Genomic DNA, 19,963 nt, shown 5'->3' on the forward strand with positions numbered 1-19,963 from the left:
ATCGACCATTTTCAGGAGAATATATCGCATATATTGGCGATCCTTGTCCGTCACTATGTAAATTCATAGCATACGCGACATACATTCGTTTCGACTGAATGCTTCAACCGAAATATGCGCATGCCTCGAATTCAAACAACGGATATGTTTCCCCTGTATGTAAAGTATATGAGACAATGTTGTTTGGCAATAAAAGAGGGTGAAAAAGTCCTTTCTATTTGCTTACCTCTTGAGTATTGAAACATCAGTTAGTATATGGTCGTGTATTCAAACCAGGTGAGCGGTTTTCAATTGATATCACATTGGGAAATTATTTACCCACACCTTGTCTATTGGCCCATAGAGGTCTCTTCAGTGTATAGCATTGATTGACATTTCAGCGACAGCTCAACAGTTCGGAACATGTGTTCATTTGACGTTTCATAAAGTTTGCCCATTGCATTCATGCTAAACATTTATCACAAATTGTGTTGTAAACAATATATCGTTTAAAGTGCAATTGGATCTGATTTTCCAACACAAACCATACACATTTTCCCGTCAATCTTTGGTAAGTTGTAAGATTTTGTACATTTATCCAGATCGTGCCCACAAATTGCAAGAATTTCAATGCAGCCAAATGGCAGCTTCGTAATGTTTTTGTTCAGACCAACAAGTCTTTGGCTGGGGTTAAGTCGATTCAGAGGTTTTGCAACCAATTTGCAATCAACAATCAAAACTTATGTGTGCAATTAATGATACGGTTGCATCACCTTTTCATTGGATAAACGTGTAATTAATCGGATTAATACAACTTTCTGATCATACTAGTGCTTAGAAATGACTTGAAATTCGGAATGGAACTAAAAATAGTGCAAATAGATATTGATTCGTCATTGTTGAATAAGCGATGGAAATAGTGAAATTCCATCAAATATGAAACCATTTCAGTGAAACATGAAACGACTAAAAATAAAATGAAAACCATTTTAACACATTGAATTGGTTACTACATACATTTACCTAAAACAGAACCACAGTCTTATAGTGAATTTTAAGTTCTTTACTTGAAGTCAATAAAAACGAACGACTCCGGCAAAAGAATGTCAAAATAGAGTGCTGATTAGCAATTCCAATTGGTATGAGGTGATTCGTACCTATTTATGTAAGTCAATAAAGCATGAATGAAACAGTGCGATATTTTGACGTCAACATTTGCTTAGCTCAAAACCATCGACTGCATACGTACGTATTCTTCTGACGATGTGGCTTGCATGTTTTGGTCAAATCAACAAATGCTGTTTATTTTCAATTTCAGGCTTTATTCTTGTTTCATATAACCAAAGCAAACGATTCCAAAAATGGTTGTAATGCCAACTCAAGCATAAATCAAATTCCAGTGTTTATTCAATTGTTTCTCTTCTCATTGCATTGAACAATTCACAAGTTGTCGATTATATGCATCACATTGTGTATTTCTTTCAATCTAGTTTTGCTGAGATTGTTCAACATTTGGTAAGCATGTGCACATGTGTGTACGTATGTGTACACTGGCATCGTTTTGAGCAATCAAATGCTCTTGTTTGCTCTATCTCAATGTGTCGTCATTGTAATACAAATCGAATTACATACATGATTTGATTGTTGTTCTTTGGCCGAAACGAATACCATAAGAAATTACCAGAATTCCATTCAGATCGTCGGTCTATGCTCACTCTCTCTCTCTCCCCGTCTCAAGCGCATACAACTCAATAAAACCACATGAAAGTGACTGTATACTGTGTGAAATGTGTGTCGACCAAAGAAGTGAAAAAAAACCCTTCGAAACGATTTTCGTTGGTGTCGTGTGCCGCGCAGGCTGATACACACAAACACACATATACAATTGCACATCTCTCTCGTTGGGTACATGGAGAAAATTCAAGCAGCGCGTCGACAATTCGATCTAAAATCAGTCAAGCACAAATGTTTTGGCGTTGTTTTTCTTCTGTTATTTTCCGCGATACGTTTTGCTTCCACACGAAAATGGCGGTATGAGATTTTGTATCTACGTGTGTGTGTGTGTATGTGTGCGAATGGAAAACACAAACGAGTCGGTATGCATGGAAGCGGCAATGCCACACACATAGACAAAATGAACGACAACTATTCATAAACAGGGAAAAACATACACGTTCGTTTTGCCGTTTGTTGGCCATTTCATATCGTAACCAAACAGCAGCATTTAGTAGTTGATTTACTTCTGTGCTGTTTAGTTGAAAACACTACTTTTTTCCCTTCTTTAGTTTACATTTTTTCTCTTCAATTCTCTCTTGTAGTCGCAATCCAATTTACTTCGACGAACTCCCTCGAGAGAGAGAGAGAAAGAGAGAGAGAGAATGAGAACGTTGAACAACAAACAAAGTGCAATTGTAAATATTTGAAGCGACAAAAATAAAAACTTTTAACAACGACAACGACAACGACAACGACGACGGTGAATACACATTTTGGCCGAAGTACGCGACGTGAATACCGTCCACAAAAGTTCTGGACTTTTGAACAATCGCGAATAGAACGAAACAAACGGGCAAATGTGAAAACAGTGATAACAATTATACCCTAGTCCGGTTGTAGCCTATTGTTTAGATTAAAAGAGACACACAATCATCGTGTAATAACTGATTCAATTTTGTACGACCGTCAATTGGCATTGTCACTCTCATTGTATGAGGCGTGTTGTGATGATTTTCATGTTTTCTTCTGAACAATTTCTTTTTCTCGCAATTTTCTGTTGAAAACGGACAATTTTTTCAAGTGATTTTACACAAAACCAGTTTTTGTGCGACGATTTTCGTTTGTCTACAATCGTTTGTTTTTCTATTTGTTTTTCTACTGCGACAACATCCAATTATAGCAAGAAATTCCAGTGGCTTCAATTCCGCCGCCGTAGTTAGCGCGTGTTCATTGTGCATCGAATTATATAATAAAAGAAAAATATTATACAATACATCGAAAAAAGTGTAGCGAGACACACGTAGCAAACAGAGAAGAAAAAACCCTTGAACTGAAAGAACCAGTTTTAGTTTTTTTTTTTCTCATTAAAAATCAAAGTTATTTATCGTAGTGAATGTTAATGGTGCAAAAAAATATTATTCACGTGCTTAGAAAATTAGTTCCAGGGTCCATGTGCGAAAACTATTTAACCGAATAGAAAAGAAAGAGAAGGAAAAAAAGCTTCAATTGTATGTGCGTTTAGCCTGAATTTGATTCTGTTGATAGAGCCGAAATATTTTCTGCGTACATAACACGCTTTGCTTACATCATTATGGACAATCCAAGCTTAGTGTGAATTTTCGCGAGCCACGGCACATATTCAAACATAGGAGTTGCTGCGTGAAAGCGTGCAAAATGAAATGTCACGTTTCAACACCTTGGCTTGAATCCTCGTCTGAGTGTGAATGGGCGAAAAAAACAGCCTCATTAAATATGTGTCGAATGATGATGTGCATTTAAGAGATTTTCGTATGCATTAAATCGAAGTGTATTCAGCGGTCTACTTGAAATGCAAGCAAAATTCTGAGTTTAGACAAATAGTAAATTTTCCGAACATTGTGCGAATCAAGAGAGCGATTGGGAGAGAGTGAGGTGTTTTTCAATACAGAATAGACAGTGTAGAATCATTGTGTTTGAGTTGTAATTCGAACGACATGTACAGAATCTGTACTACAGATGTACGTACACATGTATTTAGAACACCAACAATACGAGAGACAAGGCAGCTAGTGAGCGCGCGCGTACGTCAATGATATATCACACTCTGGCATACTTATCACATTATCATCTGTTATTTTAAGCACACATGAAAATCCTTTCTCAACGATATACATCACGAACGATGAGCACCGAATAAGCCAGACAACCAATCAGCCAGCCATTGAGTCAACAGCAAGCGATACACTGTGCAAATTGAATGAGTTATACCACTTGCTTTGTATGTGTCGACCGAAAACAAAACAAAACCAAACACACTAAGGAAAAAAAGCGAACGGTTCGTGTAGAATAAAGCAAAGGAGTTCAAGTGACTTTAATAACTTTTAGCGCAAGCACACGACAAGAACGTATTTGTGAACCATTTTTTGTGGCTTTTTTGCGTGTTTTCCCGCTCGACTGACACTTCAACCAATATGAGCTGGCGCGAGCGCTATTTGTGAATTATGATAAATGTCAATGGTGCTTAATATGAATTGACTTCCAAAAGACCATAAATTATAGACTGTGAGAGCTTTTTTTCTAGTTGTTTTTGTTCTTGTTATACGAAATAAATAGCAAAACGTGTGGAAATTGTATTGACTGATTTATTACGAATTGAAGATATTGATACTGCAAATAATGAATATTTCTCAAGCACATGAATGTTATTAGTGCAAATGAAAATCCCATCGCACGTTGAATGAGAAAAAAAAGTGACTTAACAAAGAGAGACACTTTTCCAATGAATCTCTTCGATGATATGTCGTTGCAATCGTTAGTTGAATGTAAATGTGTAGATCATGCTCGCAGAGCAAAATCATACGACGACCATAACAATACAAACGATCGAAAATGGCACCAATGTTCCAATCGAATCGCCAATCAAAAAATCCGAACGTCGTTATCCGAATCGCGCTAGTTACACGACCAACAGTAACAGCAGTAACCACAACACTAGCGGTTCCGAGTACACATCATCAACGCCAACCACAACCGTAGTTTCAACTAGCGGCAGTGACTCGGATAGCAAATCTCGTCAGAAATTTGCCCAAACATCTTGGGTATCATTTCAGGATAATTTAAATGACAATTACTTGGAACGTGGTCGACGAATTAATGGACTCCAACTACCACTCCACCCGCTTCAAATAAGCGGTTGGGTGGCATTGTTCGGTTTTGGTGTGTCGACATTTTGCGTCCTAATTCCAGCTTTGCATCCCGATTTGCAAGCACCACTTTTTATCATTGTAAGCAGTTTGTATATAATACATGGATGCTCGCATGTCGCAGCACTGCTAATCGATCCATCCGATTCGGAGCTAAGGAAACATAGCTCAAAACGTATCGTACCTGAATTCGATCGCACAAAACATGCACACGTCATTGAAAACGGGCGATGCCATTTGTGCAACATAAAAACAACCAATTCACGTACCAAACACTGCAGCGTTTGTAATAAATGCGTCGCACAATTCGACCATCATTGTAAATGGTAATTTTTCTTCCTTTTAATAGAAAAAAAGCTCTCTTTGTTCTTTGTGACTAAATTTGTTATTTGAACCTTTGTGAGCTTTTATTTGAACTTCTTGAATTTTATTTTCCACGCATTTTTTTCAATACTTGACTTGTCCTTTTGCTTTTGTTTTACTTTCTTCTTTTGGTTTATTTTTTTTATCCTTTTGTCATTTTTTTCTGCGTTACCCTCTTATTGATGTCATTCAATCAAAACCGACATTAATTCATTCAATTTTGCGCGTCATTTCATTTTGCACTGAACAGGTTAAACCATTGCGTAGGTGGAAGAAACTATGTTGCATTCCTTATGTGCGTGGTGAGTGCCGTTATTGCGGCCATGGTCATATTGGCCGCTGTTGTCGCTGAACTCGTACTCTACTACATGAAATCAGAATGGTTGAACATTTGGTCGGCGGCGGTCGTATCTACAGCAAATTTAACCACCAGCCCAAATGGCAATGATACGCTTATCAATAGTATTAGTGGTTCCATTCCATCGGCCATCTTTAATGAATCATTTATCACGGCCGTGATAAATGACACAACCATACCACCGGAGACGGTATTTAATGTCACCGAAACGATATTCGATGAGGCACAAGAAAGGACAACAAATGTAACGGCCGGTATTAGCTTACACGATACCATTTTCTTGACATTTATTTCGATTATTGGTATTTTGGCTGCGATTACCGTCGGTCTGTTACTTCATTTATGCTTTTTCCATGTGTACATCTCGTTTTTGGGATTAACCACATACGAATACATACGGAATCAACGGCATGTTGAAACCCAAAATCAATCGAAGAAAACACTGACGACCATCGCCGCCACAACCACTTCCAATAACAAAACAACATTGAATGCGCTGAAAAAGTCGTCAACGGCAAATCAAATCTATTTTTGTTCACACATCGATCCAAAGAATTTGGTCGAAAATCATAGCACCAAAGCAAAACATCGACCCAAATCAATATACTGTTGTGATGCATCGATGCAATACGATAGTTCAACGCATACAGCGTTTTATTTTTGTTCGGTGTTACACGATCGGCCGTCACCAATTTTGGTTCCATCATCAATGGCACATGAGCTCACGCTGAACAGTAGCCGCTCAAGTCGATCGAAAACCTTCCATTGTTGTTCAGAGTACAAACAAATTGTTAAAGTGTCCGGGACGTCTAGTCAAATTGGTTATAGTATTAACGGCGAAGAAACCGTCGCTCATAATGATGAAACAATGACCGAAACATCAATATCATCATCGGTCGCCGATGAATACGTGAAATTCATGGAACAATGCACATTTTGTAGTTTCAAACTAAAGTCGAAAATGAAAAAGTCCAAAGTGGCCACTATCGAATCGAATGCACCGCAACTGAACAATCACCATCAACGTTCGGAAATTGATTTGAAAGCGGTGCGAAAACCGAAATGGAATTGTTGTTCGAATGTACCCGAAAGTCCAGACTCAGAGATATCGGTGACTCCACAAATCGACACGATATCTGCTTCAATTGATCCAAAAGCCAATCGCAATCACATCCATCATCGCCTACGTGGCACGTATGATGAACACAAATTACATCCGAAAAACGGTGCCAAATCAATGAATTCAATCGCAAAGTTAACAACAACAACAGCAACAGCAAACGGATCGATTGTCAAGCCAATGAAAGAGCCAATCAATCGAAAGAATCGGTCGGCGTCGTCATCGTCACTATCAACGAGCTTGAAGAGTGGCAATCGATCTCGTGCAACGGCGGCAACGCAACGAACATGGCCAATCCGTATTCGACACATGCTTCGAATGTTTGGTCGATGTCAACAACCGCATTATCCAAACAACAATTCCCATGTAAATAGCGGCAATAATTCAAGGCACCATCATCGACCCCCATCACCGCGCCGTCATATTAAACAAAATCAGGTTCGGCCGATGGATATAATTGAACAACAATGCGAAGAGTTGCAACAGCAACGTCGACAACAATCGTCGTCGTCGTCGTCGTCATCGTCGTGGTCCTCATCGCATGACACAACACGGAATCATCATTTGCATAAAGCTGCATTAACCGACCGAGACGATATATTGGAAAATAACAATCTGCCAAACGAATTGGTTACAATGAAATCGATTACAACGCCAGCACCACCGCCGCCCGTACGACGTAAAATCAGCAGCGCAGCGGCTGATATGCAAGAATTGGCCGAATCGCTGTCGTTTGTCCAAAATCCGTCGCATCATCACCATCACTATCCGTCCAGAGGGAACAAACTGAAAGAGCAGTTCCAGCAAAAAGCACCGTCCCAACAACGACCCATCCTTGCGATCAGTCGAAAACGGCGTAAAAACATTTTCCGTAGCCCGAATTTGTCACCCATTCACGAGTCTGGCTACTCCAATCCAACGTCACCGAAACCATGTCGCCACGGTGGTACACAACATGATAGTGAATCGAGTGCATCGACACCGAAAATTTCCCACCAATACCAATGAAAACGATGAAGCAGAAAATAGCAAAACACACATACCGAATCCGAATTCTATGCAAATTGATTTTCTTTTTGCAATGGTCGATTCAAATGCCAAAAACACTTAAAATACACAACAAGAGACACAACATTCACATACCGAAATAGTAATACATTTAGAAACGAATTCCATTCAAAACATATTTCAGGCAGCTAAAAATGTTTCAACATAGATAGACTCAATTTTTGCGATGTATTTTCTTGCTTTTGTTACGCTGAACAATTGATATTTTCGATTTAGAAACCAATTTACCAACTACCGAATAAAAAACTTAAAAATAATCATACCAAAAAAACTGCAAAAATGTCAACGTTTTGTGTTGTATTCTAGAGCCAAATTTCAAATATCGAGTTTATAGTGTGTATCTAAATGAAATCATAAAAATAACCCAAACTACTGAACTGCAAATGTTGTAGGTGTAAGCAATTAGTATAATTAAATCGGGAAGGCAGAAAATTGAACAAGGCAACAACGGAAACCAAAAACAACATCACAATTTAGCATGTAAAATTCAAGTGTAATGATTTAATTGGAACGAACAAGCACAAAAGTCATTGTGGTAGCAAAGCGTAAATAGAATTAAAGACATTGATTTACAGAATAAAAGAAAAATCTCAAGTCTATTTTCATTTAATTTCATTGTGAAGAACTCTTTTTTTCTGCTGTCCGTGTTATTGTTGTTGTTGGTGTGAGTCGAGTGCAATCGTTTTTGATCGCGAATGAAATGAATTCTCGATTGGTATGCGGTAGCGTTGGCCGTAATTGCGTTTTTTTGAATTACCCATCGTTTGCGTAAATAATTTACCATGAATCCTCTTGCGAGCGAGTGTCTATTTCGGGCGATGCATCGCCGGTCTCTTTGAAACGCAATATCGAGTCTTTTCAAAATGAGCGACCGCACAGCACACATAAATGGTGACTCGTGAGCTTTGCCCCATCAACAAATGATGTCATAAACTGAGTCGACGACAATTTTAAAAAGCCATCATGGATAGAAAATACAAGAGCAACAGAGTGCAAAATTTAAAAAGCATTCCACCCAATATCATGTTGCGCATACTTTTCAGCCTTTTTCCCTATTTTCCTAAATGTGAGAGGTGGCACGTGTGCTTGCAGATTGCATGATGTGTATGTGCGAATCGCATATACGGTTCTTTTATCGAACAGACTATATCTGGGAAAAATAGACTCGCTTCGTGCGAATACAGTTATTATGTGCACAAGCTGAACTACAGATTCATTAACATTAACCTTTGTGCCTGCGTTTTCATTATTAAAAGGGGCATAATATCGATTCCGTGATAAGTTTTTTCCTTTCCTTCTCTCTCTATTCGTCTCTCCCTCGTTCTCTCTATGTTCATTCTTGCATGTGCTTTCATTTTGGCTTATTTTGTTTGCACATGCAACCGTTGCTCATGCTTTTTCATTTCACCCCGTCAAATATATACACGACAATGAACGTTGTTTGGACAGCTACCAAGGCAGCCTGGTGTTTTTAGCTGCCATGGATTTTCCTTCCATTTCACATTATGCGCGCGCGCGCTCACTCTTTATATCTCTTTCGCTCGCACTCTCGCCGCTTTTGCTGTCATTCTTCTCTAATTACCATAATTAAATCCTATTTAGAATATCAAATATTCATCAGCATGAAATGGAACGCGCCAACCAAGTGAGCAAACCAACACTCACGTGTGCTTTCTCTGCGAATTTGCTCTGGGCCTCACGGAGACACAGATTAAACATGCAACTAATATTCTACCCCGAAATAAAGATATTTCGAGACATTTTGGCAGACGGCACACAGCCATGCAGAATAATGTTGCCTTTTATCTCTCTCAATATATCACAACTGATTTATGAACAATGGCAAATCACGTTGAACGCAAAACCATTTTTGGCAGTTTCCATTTTTTTTTTCATTTGAAACTTGGACACAAAAACACCCGATTAGCATTCAAAATGTGCGTTACACGAAAGAGAGCGAGAGAGAGTGAAAGGTGGCGAGAAAATTCATTTTCATATTTTGTTGCTGTTTTTCGCGGTTGAAATTAATTTGCGGTACTCAACGCAATGAATCTCGCATGAGTTTTCCATGGAAAATTTACGCTTTTTATCGTCATTTTTTTTACCTTCATATTCACTACATCCACGGTGTGTATACGTACGTTCGTTAGCCAAAAATTAATTGGGATCGGGCCGTTGATTAATTGCAAAAATGTCCATTGGCCAGCAATTTTAATTGGATGAAATGAGGCAAACGTCGGTTTAGTTCTTAAAACCGAGTGTGTGTGTGCTTGTTTTAAGCAGCGTCTGTTTGCTCAAATGAATTTCGAGTGCAAAACCAACGCGCTTTTATAATGGCCTTACACGAGAAATAATTACTTCATTTTATGGTGGTTTTTCTTGACTACTTATAAGTTCCGCCAGTTTTTCTTGCTCTCGCACATTGAATAAAGACTTCATAATCTATTTAATAATTTCCATACTTGATGATTAGCTCGGTTCCGTGCTGTTGGCTACACAGTTCTTTTTTCATTCATTCACCACCGCCATCATCATCTTCTTTCACCGATTCTTTCATTCATCTCCGAAAAAAGAAGTGGAATGAAGAAAATAAAATGGAAAACAATTATAATTTCGCTGTGCTAAACGCCACACTCCACACATCAATTACTTTCGGTTATATATATATATGCATGAATGTTTTCGTTGCGCACTGCCTGCCTTTGCGACTGAACATCGAGTACTCTTGCATTCGCCGTGCAACGCGTCTCATATATATATATATATATATAGTTTCTCTTATTCAAATTCGCGCAAGAACCTAATTTCATACATATCATTCATGGATCTGGTGATGTATTCACAAGCAACATAGTTCGTATGTGCGCATTCGTCGCAGTTGAGAGAAATTTTTTCATTCATCGTTTCATGGACCAACATGTGTAATAAATCATTCGACGCCATTGAGTAAAGAGATACAAAAAAACCACACACACCGAAAACGTATCGAATTCACACAGTCGAACGAACCAGAAATTGCCCCATAACGCCTAATTGAAATGCATTTTAGTCGATTAAACAACTTCATGATTTCGCATCGATGCTTCAAACATCATACTGGCGCTGAATTTAACACTCGATATGTCGAGAAATAACACACACACACAAACTAGTAACTAGATTGCATTGATTTCGAAAACCAAAGTCACGACGAGCTAGTTCGTGCTCTACAATTACACAAAACAGCATCACACAATGCGTGTGCATTGAAATTCAATATATGCAAAAACTGTGGGTACGTGAAATGTAACGATGGCAATTTGTGCATTTGCTAGCATTTGTTTTCGCAATTTCAATTCAGGTAGAGAACAGCATTTCAAGTATGGGTACGAGTGGTGACGATGACGACAACACTGTCAGCCGCACAACGAGCGATGACGGGCCAACGTCCATTTTTCCTATTCCAGCGGCTCAACGCGTCAAACGGTATGGATTGGATTTCTACGAGAAAACACTTGGCGCACCGAAATATGTCGTAAGTCAAAGGGGAAAAAAGAATATACAATCAAATTAAACTTTTCATTTTCATCAATTTCTCGATTCAGAGAATGAATACAAAAATACTTGAAATTTTTTGCTCACCCTTGTTGACAACATAAAAAAAATGCGTTTCATGATAAGGTTGCTCCAATGGTGGATCAAAGTGAATTGGCATGGAGATTACTTAGTCGGCGTCATGGTGCACAATTGTGCTATTCGCCCATGTATCATAGCAACGTGTTCATCCATGACATAAAATACCGAGAACAAGCACTTCAAAGTTGCGCTGAAGATAGACCATTAATCATTCAGGTAGGTTATTGTGTACTGAGTGAGACTATTTGCACATTTCGATTACTTTAGGTGTGACGCATGAAAAACAGACAAAAAAATAAAGGCAGACGGATAGGAAGAGAGAGAGAGAGAGAGAGAAGAAGGAAAAATGCGAAGAGAAAAAGAACAAAAAATGGAAAAATAATGCGAAAGTATCATCATATTTTCCCCTGCTGATGATGGAAAACACACAATGTGACAAAAAGAGCCAAACAAAGCAAACACATACACAAAATTCGATTGCAATCAATTTTCATTGCCACAATGAATTGATATCTGCTTTCCATATTTATATGGATAGGCTCATTGTGTTCGATTCGATTGACCTACTTTTGATTTCTCATGCGCTTATTTCGTTGTCTCTCTCTCTCTCTCTCTCTCTCTCTCTCTCTCTGAGTGTTCATTTTCTCTGTCTCTCAATTTTCCATTTATTTTTATGTATGGCATTTTGATCGGCAATCAAGACCCATGACGATGGATATGTATATTTTCAATATATTCAACATTCAAATCTATTTTTGTTGTCTGCTTTTCCGTGTTTTATGATATATCGCCAATATTTTGTTCGAATCAAATTATCTCCCGCTGATAAATATTCATTGAATTGAAACTAACAAACAAACTCTCTCTCCCTATTTTTCTATGTTTTTTTTTTATCTGCTGCTGCAATTTCGATTTTTGAATTATAGTTTTGTGGAAATGATCCGAAAATTCTATTGGAAGCGTCATTGCTGGCTCAGGATCATTGTGATGCAATCGACATTAACTTGGGCTGCCCGCAGGCCATAGCAAAGCGTGGTCATTATGGTTCATTCTTGCAAGATGAATGGCAATTACTTCATGAAATCGGTAATTTTCATTCAAAAAATAATTATATCTCATTTATTTCATTTTCTTTTTCATTTTCACTTCGGTTTTTTATTAGTCACCAAATGAACTCTTGTAACACGTTTCAAATGCAAACACGCAATTCCATGACAAATATTCATTTCACCGTTAATTTCATTCTCTTCTCTCCCATTTATTCTGCAGTTAGTACGTTACACAAAAACTTGGCCATTCCAGTAACATGCAAAATTCGACGCTTCAATGATTTGAATAAGACCATAAAATATGCGCAAATGCTCGTTAACGCTGGATGTCAAATGCTTACTGTGCATGGCAGAACGAGAGAGCAAAAGGGTCCTTTAACCGGTGTAGCGGATTGGAATTACATTAAAGCCGTTCGGTACGATGATTATTAACTAATAACCATTTGAATAGAATGAAAAAAAAAACGAAGAAAAAAACTACACGTCGGCCGTAATGAATGAAAGCTTTAATAAATAATCCCTTTCGACCTTGTTCTATGTACATGTGTTTAGGGAGAGTGTCGATGTACCTGTGCTTGCCAATGGAAACGTGCTATCGGTGGAAGATATCGATGATTGTATAGAAGAAACAAAAGTGGTTGGTGTCATGACAGCTGAAGGTAATCTACACAATCCGGCGATATTTAAACGGAATTTTGTGCCAGTGACATGGGAACTGGCCAATGAATACTTGGATATTGTCGAACAATACGAATGCCCGAGAGGATACGTTCGCGGTCATATATTCAAAATGTTACATCATTTGTAAGTGGAATTTTGCAACAAAAAATTTAAGTGTACCAAATAATCTATAAATCATTTGTTATTATCGTGTATGGGTTTTCTTTAGGCTGGCACTCAAACAAAACTCAGCAATCAGAGACGAACTGGCGACAGCGCAAAGCCTACAACAATTCCGATCATGTGTCAATCGGTTGAAGGCAACATTCGAGCCATATCATACGGGCCAAGCGGTATGGATGGAAAACGATGAACCACCAAAAGATTACAATCTATCACTGCCACCATGGATCTGTCAACAATACATTCGTCGGCCGCCCGAAGAACACATCGAATTTCTGGCACAAAAGCAGAAAGAAGCAGCCGAACGAGAGAAAAGTGATTATTTTGACGATGATGGACGGAAAATCTCGAAAAAAGTCTTGAAACGACTCAAACGTGCCGCACAGAAACAAAACGCCGATGGATTACGACAAAAGCAGACAGCACGCGGCTTCAAACTGTGCATCGCAATAAAATGTGCCAATCCAACGGTAACGATTTGTCTATATATATATTTTTGGAGTAATGTGATGTAACACAATGAAATTTGCTTATCGAACCGTCGTTTATTTACACTTTTTTTATCTAGGGTCTTAAATGTGATCATAAAATGTGCCGACAATGCTGTCGAGATAAGTGTTACACAGAGAGTCTGGTGTGCATCGGTCATAAATGGCGCGTCGAACCAGTGAAACGGAAAACAAAATCCCAACAGCTCACCAACACAGAAAACATTCAACCAGACTAACAATAAAATCGACAACGATGATACAAATGAACGATTGTAATTTGTTGTATGGATAATGTGAATTAAAGGAAAAAAATCTATATTTGAAACGAAATTTTTGAAGAATAAGTTTTTTTTCTGTTCATTTGCTGAAAATAAAAGTTTATTCACAGAGAAATATTTATATCAATGAATTTTCATGATGGTACGTAGCGCTACCTGCATTCCGAGAGTTGAATCAGTTTCTTCTGACAGTCGGACAGCCTGACAGCTAGCAATAAACAACATATGAAGGTGAACAGAAGAACATAACCTCGAAAAATTCACCTAGCCGCTGAAACTTCTCAATTAAAAACAAATAAACGATGGAAATCACAAAAGGTTTTTATGATTTAAATGTGCCGTATCAAACGAACGAGAATGAGTTGATTGCAATTTTGAATGAACTGTATGATGGTATGTTATTTCTCCTTCTTTTTTGGTTTATTTACTATGTTTTCACTCACCGTGTCATTCTTTGGTGTTAAATTTCCAGTTGGATATCGAACAATTGCAATTGATGAAACATTTGATCACACAAAATGCAATCGCAAGGCATCTGACATATTCCCTGCTCCATCCGATTTGACCAGCCTGCGAGAGAAATTCCAGAACAAACTGAAAATACTGAGCCGGCTCTCAATTGTCTTTTCACAAAATGTGATACTGCACGACATGAACACATCATCCAACATAAAGAAGTACAATTTGATCTGTGGAATTCCAGTGACAGAAGCGGCGATGCAGTATGCATGTTCAACATTACCGGGAGACATCATCGGGATGGTGCATAATGATGCAACCAAAGTGTTTTTAATCAGTCACAAGCATTATTTGATGGCGGCACGACGTGGGATTTACTTTGAAATTCAGTATGCACCCGCCATTCGCAATTCAAACCAACGAAAAGATCTTATTGTTGTGGCACAGAACATTGTCTCACATCGCAAAGCCAAAACAATTGTGATTACCGGCGGTGCATTGAATCCATTCCAAGTACGGAGCCCATACGATGTGGCCAATTTGTGAGTATAGCGAATTTATTTGTACTTTTGGCAATTGTGAAGCATAAGAGATTGATGGGATTGACAGATCGTTCGTGTTTATTTCCATTTCAGGGGTCTTATATTTGGATTGAGTGAGGAGCAGTCGAAAAGTGCAATTTCAAATGTCTGCCGAACAATCGTATTGAAAGCCGGTGAGTTTTGGTTCATCAAACTAAGTACTCATTTTCATTAGAACAAACTACGTACATATTCAATGAATGAAATGAAGAGGTTCAACAAAAATGTAACAAATGTGAATTCATCTTATATTTTCAGAGGGTCGACGATATGGAAAGACGGTGATTTTTGCCAAAAACACACAAGAGTCCAGCGGTGATGAAGAGGAAAATGACAGTGAATCAGGAGAAGAAGAAGAAGAAGAGTCGAATTCAGATGATAGCATGGACGAAGGACATCCACCGAAAAAGCAAAAATTTAGTTAATTTGAAATTGTATGTTTATGAACATGAAAAAAATATATCGTTGTTAACAAGAAAACCGTTAAAAGAAAAATAAACACCTAATGTTTGATATTAAACTTCAAAAACTGAAAGGAAAAAAATTGTGCACGTTTTTTGGGACATTTTCAGATGTGTTGTTAATAGATTTTCTGTGTATGCGTTATATCCCAATGTACATCGTGCCACTTACCACCAGAACAGAGGATCAAAAGTTTTGATTCAGTACAAGATTTATTTAAAAACTGTAATTTCTCCATCAAGAGCAAAAATCATTTATTTAAGTGTTTGTTGTGTCTTGCAGTGGTGAATATTACATAGTATGTTGTACTATTAGTGTTGCGCATTAGCGCATTGAGGTAGATTCTATTGAGGTAGATATAATTAAATGAACACTACCATAGTTTATTCTTGAAAAAGAATTTTAAATTTGACCTTATTAATAAAACATCATGGAAACAGCTCAAATCTACGTCTACTGGAATAAATCTCTCACGAATGCTGCGAATGCATTTACATTTCAAAATAAAAATTGGGTTGTTTGCGAATACGACCGAATGAGATTATGACAGCGAGCTTGTGATAACATCATTCATTCGTTCATTCCCTCATTCGTGTTTGTGCATGCATTCGCAATGCTGCCGTATGATTTCTATGTAAACATTGGTACTCGCATTCGTGAGAACATTCGAGAACAGTGAGTACGACTGCTATACAAATGCAAGTGCGAATGTTTACATCGAAATCATACGGCAGCGTTGCGAATGCATGACTCTGAGCACGAATTGATGAATAGAAATTCGAATATCAAACCGACATAACAGCCCCCAGATCTACGTTTAACCATTTTTTTAAAACTATATCAATGAAATGCAAATCCATATTGATGCTTATTATCTTGTTTTTGATATTTTTCACATTTTTGTTCTACTACATAAAGTAAAAATGAAGGAATATTAAGAATCACGTAGAGAATATTTGTGAGATTGTGCATTGTGCAGAATAAATGTCATATAACACAACTACAATGTGTTTACATTTAAAAGATAATTAGCCATTTGGGAGTTAACAAAAACTGAATATTTTCGTATATATGTTGAATGTTTTAAACATTCCATAAAGGGAACAAATTGTTCAATCATAAAATTGTTCTATAAAATATTAGATAGAATAGATTTTTGTTCTGGGTTGTTTTTATAGCTCAATTTCTATAAAGTTACGCCATTTCCTGTTGCGTGGAACTACTTTTAGTTTCCGTTGATTTTTGTTCAGGATTCGTCATAAGTTTTTCGGCAGTTTCAACATTTTCAGTCAATTCGATATCGTTTTGGTGTGGTGCAGTGTGTTTTTTGCCCAAGAATGCATCGGCAAACAGACCTCCGAATACTAATGTTGCGCCAAGCCATTGCAAGGGTGTCGATGGATTGCCAAAGTATATCGTTGAAAATAATATCGAAAAGAATTTTCGCACGGTTGTCGTGATGCTGCATGCCAACGCACCAAAACATGCCACCATGGTGTAGATGAACAATTGACCAACAACTCCACACACCGCAAACAAACAAATTTTCCAAATGATGTCGGGATGGCGGCCAATAAATCCATATACTTCTGCATATTCACCAGTTGCAATGAGTATAATTGAGAGATATATTGTTCCGAAGCCCATCATGCCAAGCAAAAATTTTCTGGGCGTTGGTGCATGTACGGCCCGAGCTCGATCTTGAATTGCTCCGAGTATTCCATCCATGACTAAGCTCAGAGCCAGCAACACAATACCAATAAAACGATAATCCGTTGTGTCATCTGTTGATGTAATTTTGCCGGCATTTTTTGGTTCGTAGAAAATGAACAGAACCACTCCAGTCACAATGAGTAACACGAAAAAGTATCGTTGAATGGGGTATTTTTTGCAAATAATCAAACCCAATATTATAACGGCAAGTGGTTTTGCCGATTTGAAAATGACTTGCATTGGATACGAGACCCACCTGAATGCTTTGTATGAGCAAGACGATGCAGTCGCATTGGCAGCTGCGGCTAGTACATAATACATGAAATGTGTTGTATCAATCTTCTCTTCAGGACTTACGGTGTCAAATACTGAAATAATTGTAAACAAATTGAATAAAATGCGAGAAAATCGATTTTTCAAAGAATTAAAGAAAAAGCGCAATTCCAACCTTTGGTGATAATATATGTAAATATATACTGCACCCCGATTAGTGTAAACTCGTAGTGGAATTTTTCTTTGTTGCCATCGCTGTCAATGTAAGGTACTTTTATCATCTTTTCCAGAAGAATTCCGATGATGAAAAACGATAAAAATATGCCCATGGCAACTATAATAAGTTTTATAATTCCATTCTCTGCCCACATGCGACGAATTGAATTTAAAACATTGATCGAATTAAAACGACTTTCATTTGAAGACGGCTTCTCAGATTGGTTATTCATTTCCATCGCTGCGTAGTTTGCTTCGGTTTGATTCTCATTCGAATTTAAATGTGACATTTTTTCTTCAGTATCGCGAGACCTTTATAATTGATAAATATAAATTGATAAATATAAACACATCAATTAAACAAGCATTCGAATATTTATCAACTGCGTTACGGTTCGTCGCTCTGTTGCCTACGTAGAAAAAAATCTATAGAGAGGTACGTACTCAAACAACGTGCTATATTAGTGACTGATATTACACATTTTGCACTGTTGTTTGCGTCAGTGTAATGTTGACAATATCGCATTCAAAATCTTCCCAGAATATGATGCGGCATGCGATGACCGAATCGTTTGTTTAGAAATTGATTTAACTAGTATTTTTCATCTCATTTTCAGGAATAAAAAAATCTTGGGAAGATTTTTGATGCAATTTTCTCGTCTCACATTTAACGCTTTCTTGAGAAAAAAATTTCAAATTCACAAAACGTTTTAGTTTTCTTTTTAAATTCACTTTTTGTTTCTTCATTCATATTCCACACCGCGACTCATTAAATCGTTCCTTCGAGTTTAGCATTAATTATACCATTTTTTCTATATTTTTGCGGCGTATTTAATCGAATCGAATATATATACGAAAGACCGAGAGATGAACAAAACTAAAACCAATGTTTCACACGTTTTCTACTCAATTTTACAAATACTGGTTAAATAAAAATTCTTACCCTCTCTATATATCGCACTAGATTTTGTAATAATGTACTCGAATTAAATTCTGCTTACACTGTTCACGATTGATTGATTGGAAGTTATATGTTCCAAGTTTCAATAGCTTTCTGCGTCGTTACGCGTCTTTCTTTTACCTCTTCATAAAACCAACTGAACATATTACGCACAACAACACACACACACACAATGGTTGCATTGTATAAAAGTGATTTGCGTCTACGACAATCCGCCGTGCCGTATATGTGATGATATTTTTTTGTTTACTCTATGCTTTCATCACTCGCGCCTGCTGTCGCCGGCTGTGATTCTGTACTTGTATTTTCGCATTTATTGCGGTGAATCTTTAACCTTGTGTGTGTCCTATCATTTGTCATTTTAATATTATATGTGTTTCTAGCTTACGAAATTCACCACCAGAGGTCCTCGATAGAATAGCAAATCTTCATCCGATTTTTTGAATATTTCTCAAGGAACGTGAGTTCATTTCATTGTACAGTTGATGCGCTGTTATACGCAAGTCAATGTGAATGTGTGGATTGTTCTCAAAAACTCACAAGTGGTTGGCATTTTCAATTTCGATCTTCTCGCAATCACATATATGCGATATTACTCCAAACAAAAGAATCCAACCAACAGCTAGAATCTTTTTTTTCGTTTAGACACACGTACACGATTTTATGCGTTAACTATTTTTTTCATACATCGACCATTCCACACGAAATCAATCAAAATTCACATCGAGGTTCTCAGAATCGGCTGAAATTTTGCACGGAAGTTGGGTTTGGGCAAAAACCCAGAAAGCCAAAATATTTCCCCCGGGTCTGCCTCTGGAGACCCTGTATGGATAGTGCAAAAATCGAAATTTCGCAAATTTTCGAATTTTTGGACCATTGATAAAAAAATTCAACGCGATCATATCTGAATGAAATTTTCACACAAGTTAGGGTTTGAAGAGCCCTTTCCAGCCCACCCTTTAGGTACCTCCCCAGATACCACCAGACCCAATTTTTGGGCTAACAAACATTCAGGGTGGGAAAAGAAAATTTATCCCCCCCTTAAGGGTCGATTTTTATTTATTTTTTTGATTTCTCACCAAAAATAGTCCAAATTTAGCGAAAGAAATTTTTGGGACAAAACATAAAAAATTTCAAATTTTTCGATTTTTCGACTGTCATGCACCCATTTGTTAGAAAAATGGCCGAAAATGGCTTCTTACGATGTTTTGATCTGAAGAAACTGCTATTTTTTCG

General features: G+C 37.6%; 4 protein-coding genes across 5 annotated transcripts; 3 read left to right on the plus strand and 1 right to left on the minus strand.

Moving 5' to 3' along the window:
* Positions 1 to 393: 393 nt before the first annotated feature.
* Positions 394 to 14,114, plus strand: LOC129565074 (tRNA-dihydrouridine(16/17) synthase [NAD(P)(+)]-like). Its single transcript, XM_055439434.1, has 8 exons — positions 394 to 550; positions 11,127 to 11,300; positions 11,447 to 11,617; positions 12,328 to 12,487; positions 12,671 to 12,866; positions 13,003 to 13,254; positions 13,340 to 13,763; positions 13,862 to 14,114. The coding sequence occupies exons 2-8, from the start codon at positions 11,148 to 11,150 to the stop codon at positions 14,018 to 14,020; spliced, it is 1,515 nt and encodes a 504-aa protein (XP_055295409.1). The 5' UTR covers positions 394 to 550; positions 11,127 to 11,147; the 3' UTR covers positions 14,021 to 14,114.
* Positions 1,138 to 8,374, plus strand: LOC129565071 (uncharacterized). The gene is made up of 2 exons (XM_055439431.1): positions 1,138 to 5,203; positions 5,491 to 8,374. Exons 1-2 carry the CDS (start codon positions 4,512 to 4,514, stop codon positions 7,724 to 7,726), a joined length of 2,928 nt encoding a protein of 975 aa, XP_055295406.1. The 5' UTR covers positions 1,138 to 4,511; the 3' UTR covers positions 7,727 to 8,374.
* A 158-nt stretch (positions 14,115 to 14,272) lies between the features above and the next one.
* LOC129565076 (ribonuclease P protein subunit p30) lies at positions 14,273 to 15,466 on the plus strand (the record flags this gene model as incomplete). The annotated part of the gene is given in 4 exon segments (XM_055439438.1): positions 14,273 to 14,455; positions 14,535 to 15,063; positions 15,157 to 15,236; positions 15,361 to 15,466. Coding segments are annotated over 4 exon segments (806 nt in total), but the record flags the coding sequence as incomplete, so codon positions are not given.
* A 327-nt stretch (positions 15,467 to 15,793) lies between these two features.
* LOC129565075 (solute carrier family 35 member B1 homolog) lies at positions 15,794 to 19,016 on the minus strand. Of its 2 annotated transcripts, none has more exons than XM_055439436.1 (3): positions 18,710 to 19,016; positions 17,726 to 18,078; positions 15,794 to 17,645 (listed from the first exon to the last, which is right to left on the minus strand). In XM_055439436.1, the coding sequence occupies exons 2-3, from the start codon at positions 18,054 to 18,056 to the stop codon at positions 16,759 to 16,761; spliced, it is 1,218 nt and encodes a 405-aa protein (XP_055295411.1). In that variant the 5' UTR covers positions 18,057 to 18,078; positions 18,710 to 19,016; the 3' UTR covers positions 15,794 to 16,758. The 2 variants fall into 2 exon arrangements, with proteins under 2 accessions (XP_055295411.1, XP_055295412.1); XM_055439437.1 differs by having other exon boundaries at positions 18,768 to 18,979.
* Positions 19,017 to 19,963: the final 947 nt, after the last annotated feature.

Source organism: Sitodiplosis mosellana, unplaced genomic scaffold, assembly GCF_009176505.1.
Source record: "Sitodiplosis mosellana isolate CC-2019 unplaced genomic scaffold, AAFC_SMos_1.0 Smas_scaffold_2, whole genome shotgun sequence".
NCBI lineage: Eukaryota > Metazoa > Arthropoda > Insecta > Diptera > Cecidomyiidae > Sitodiplosis > Sitodiplosis mosellana.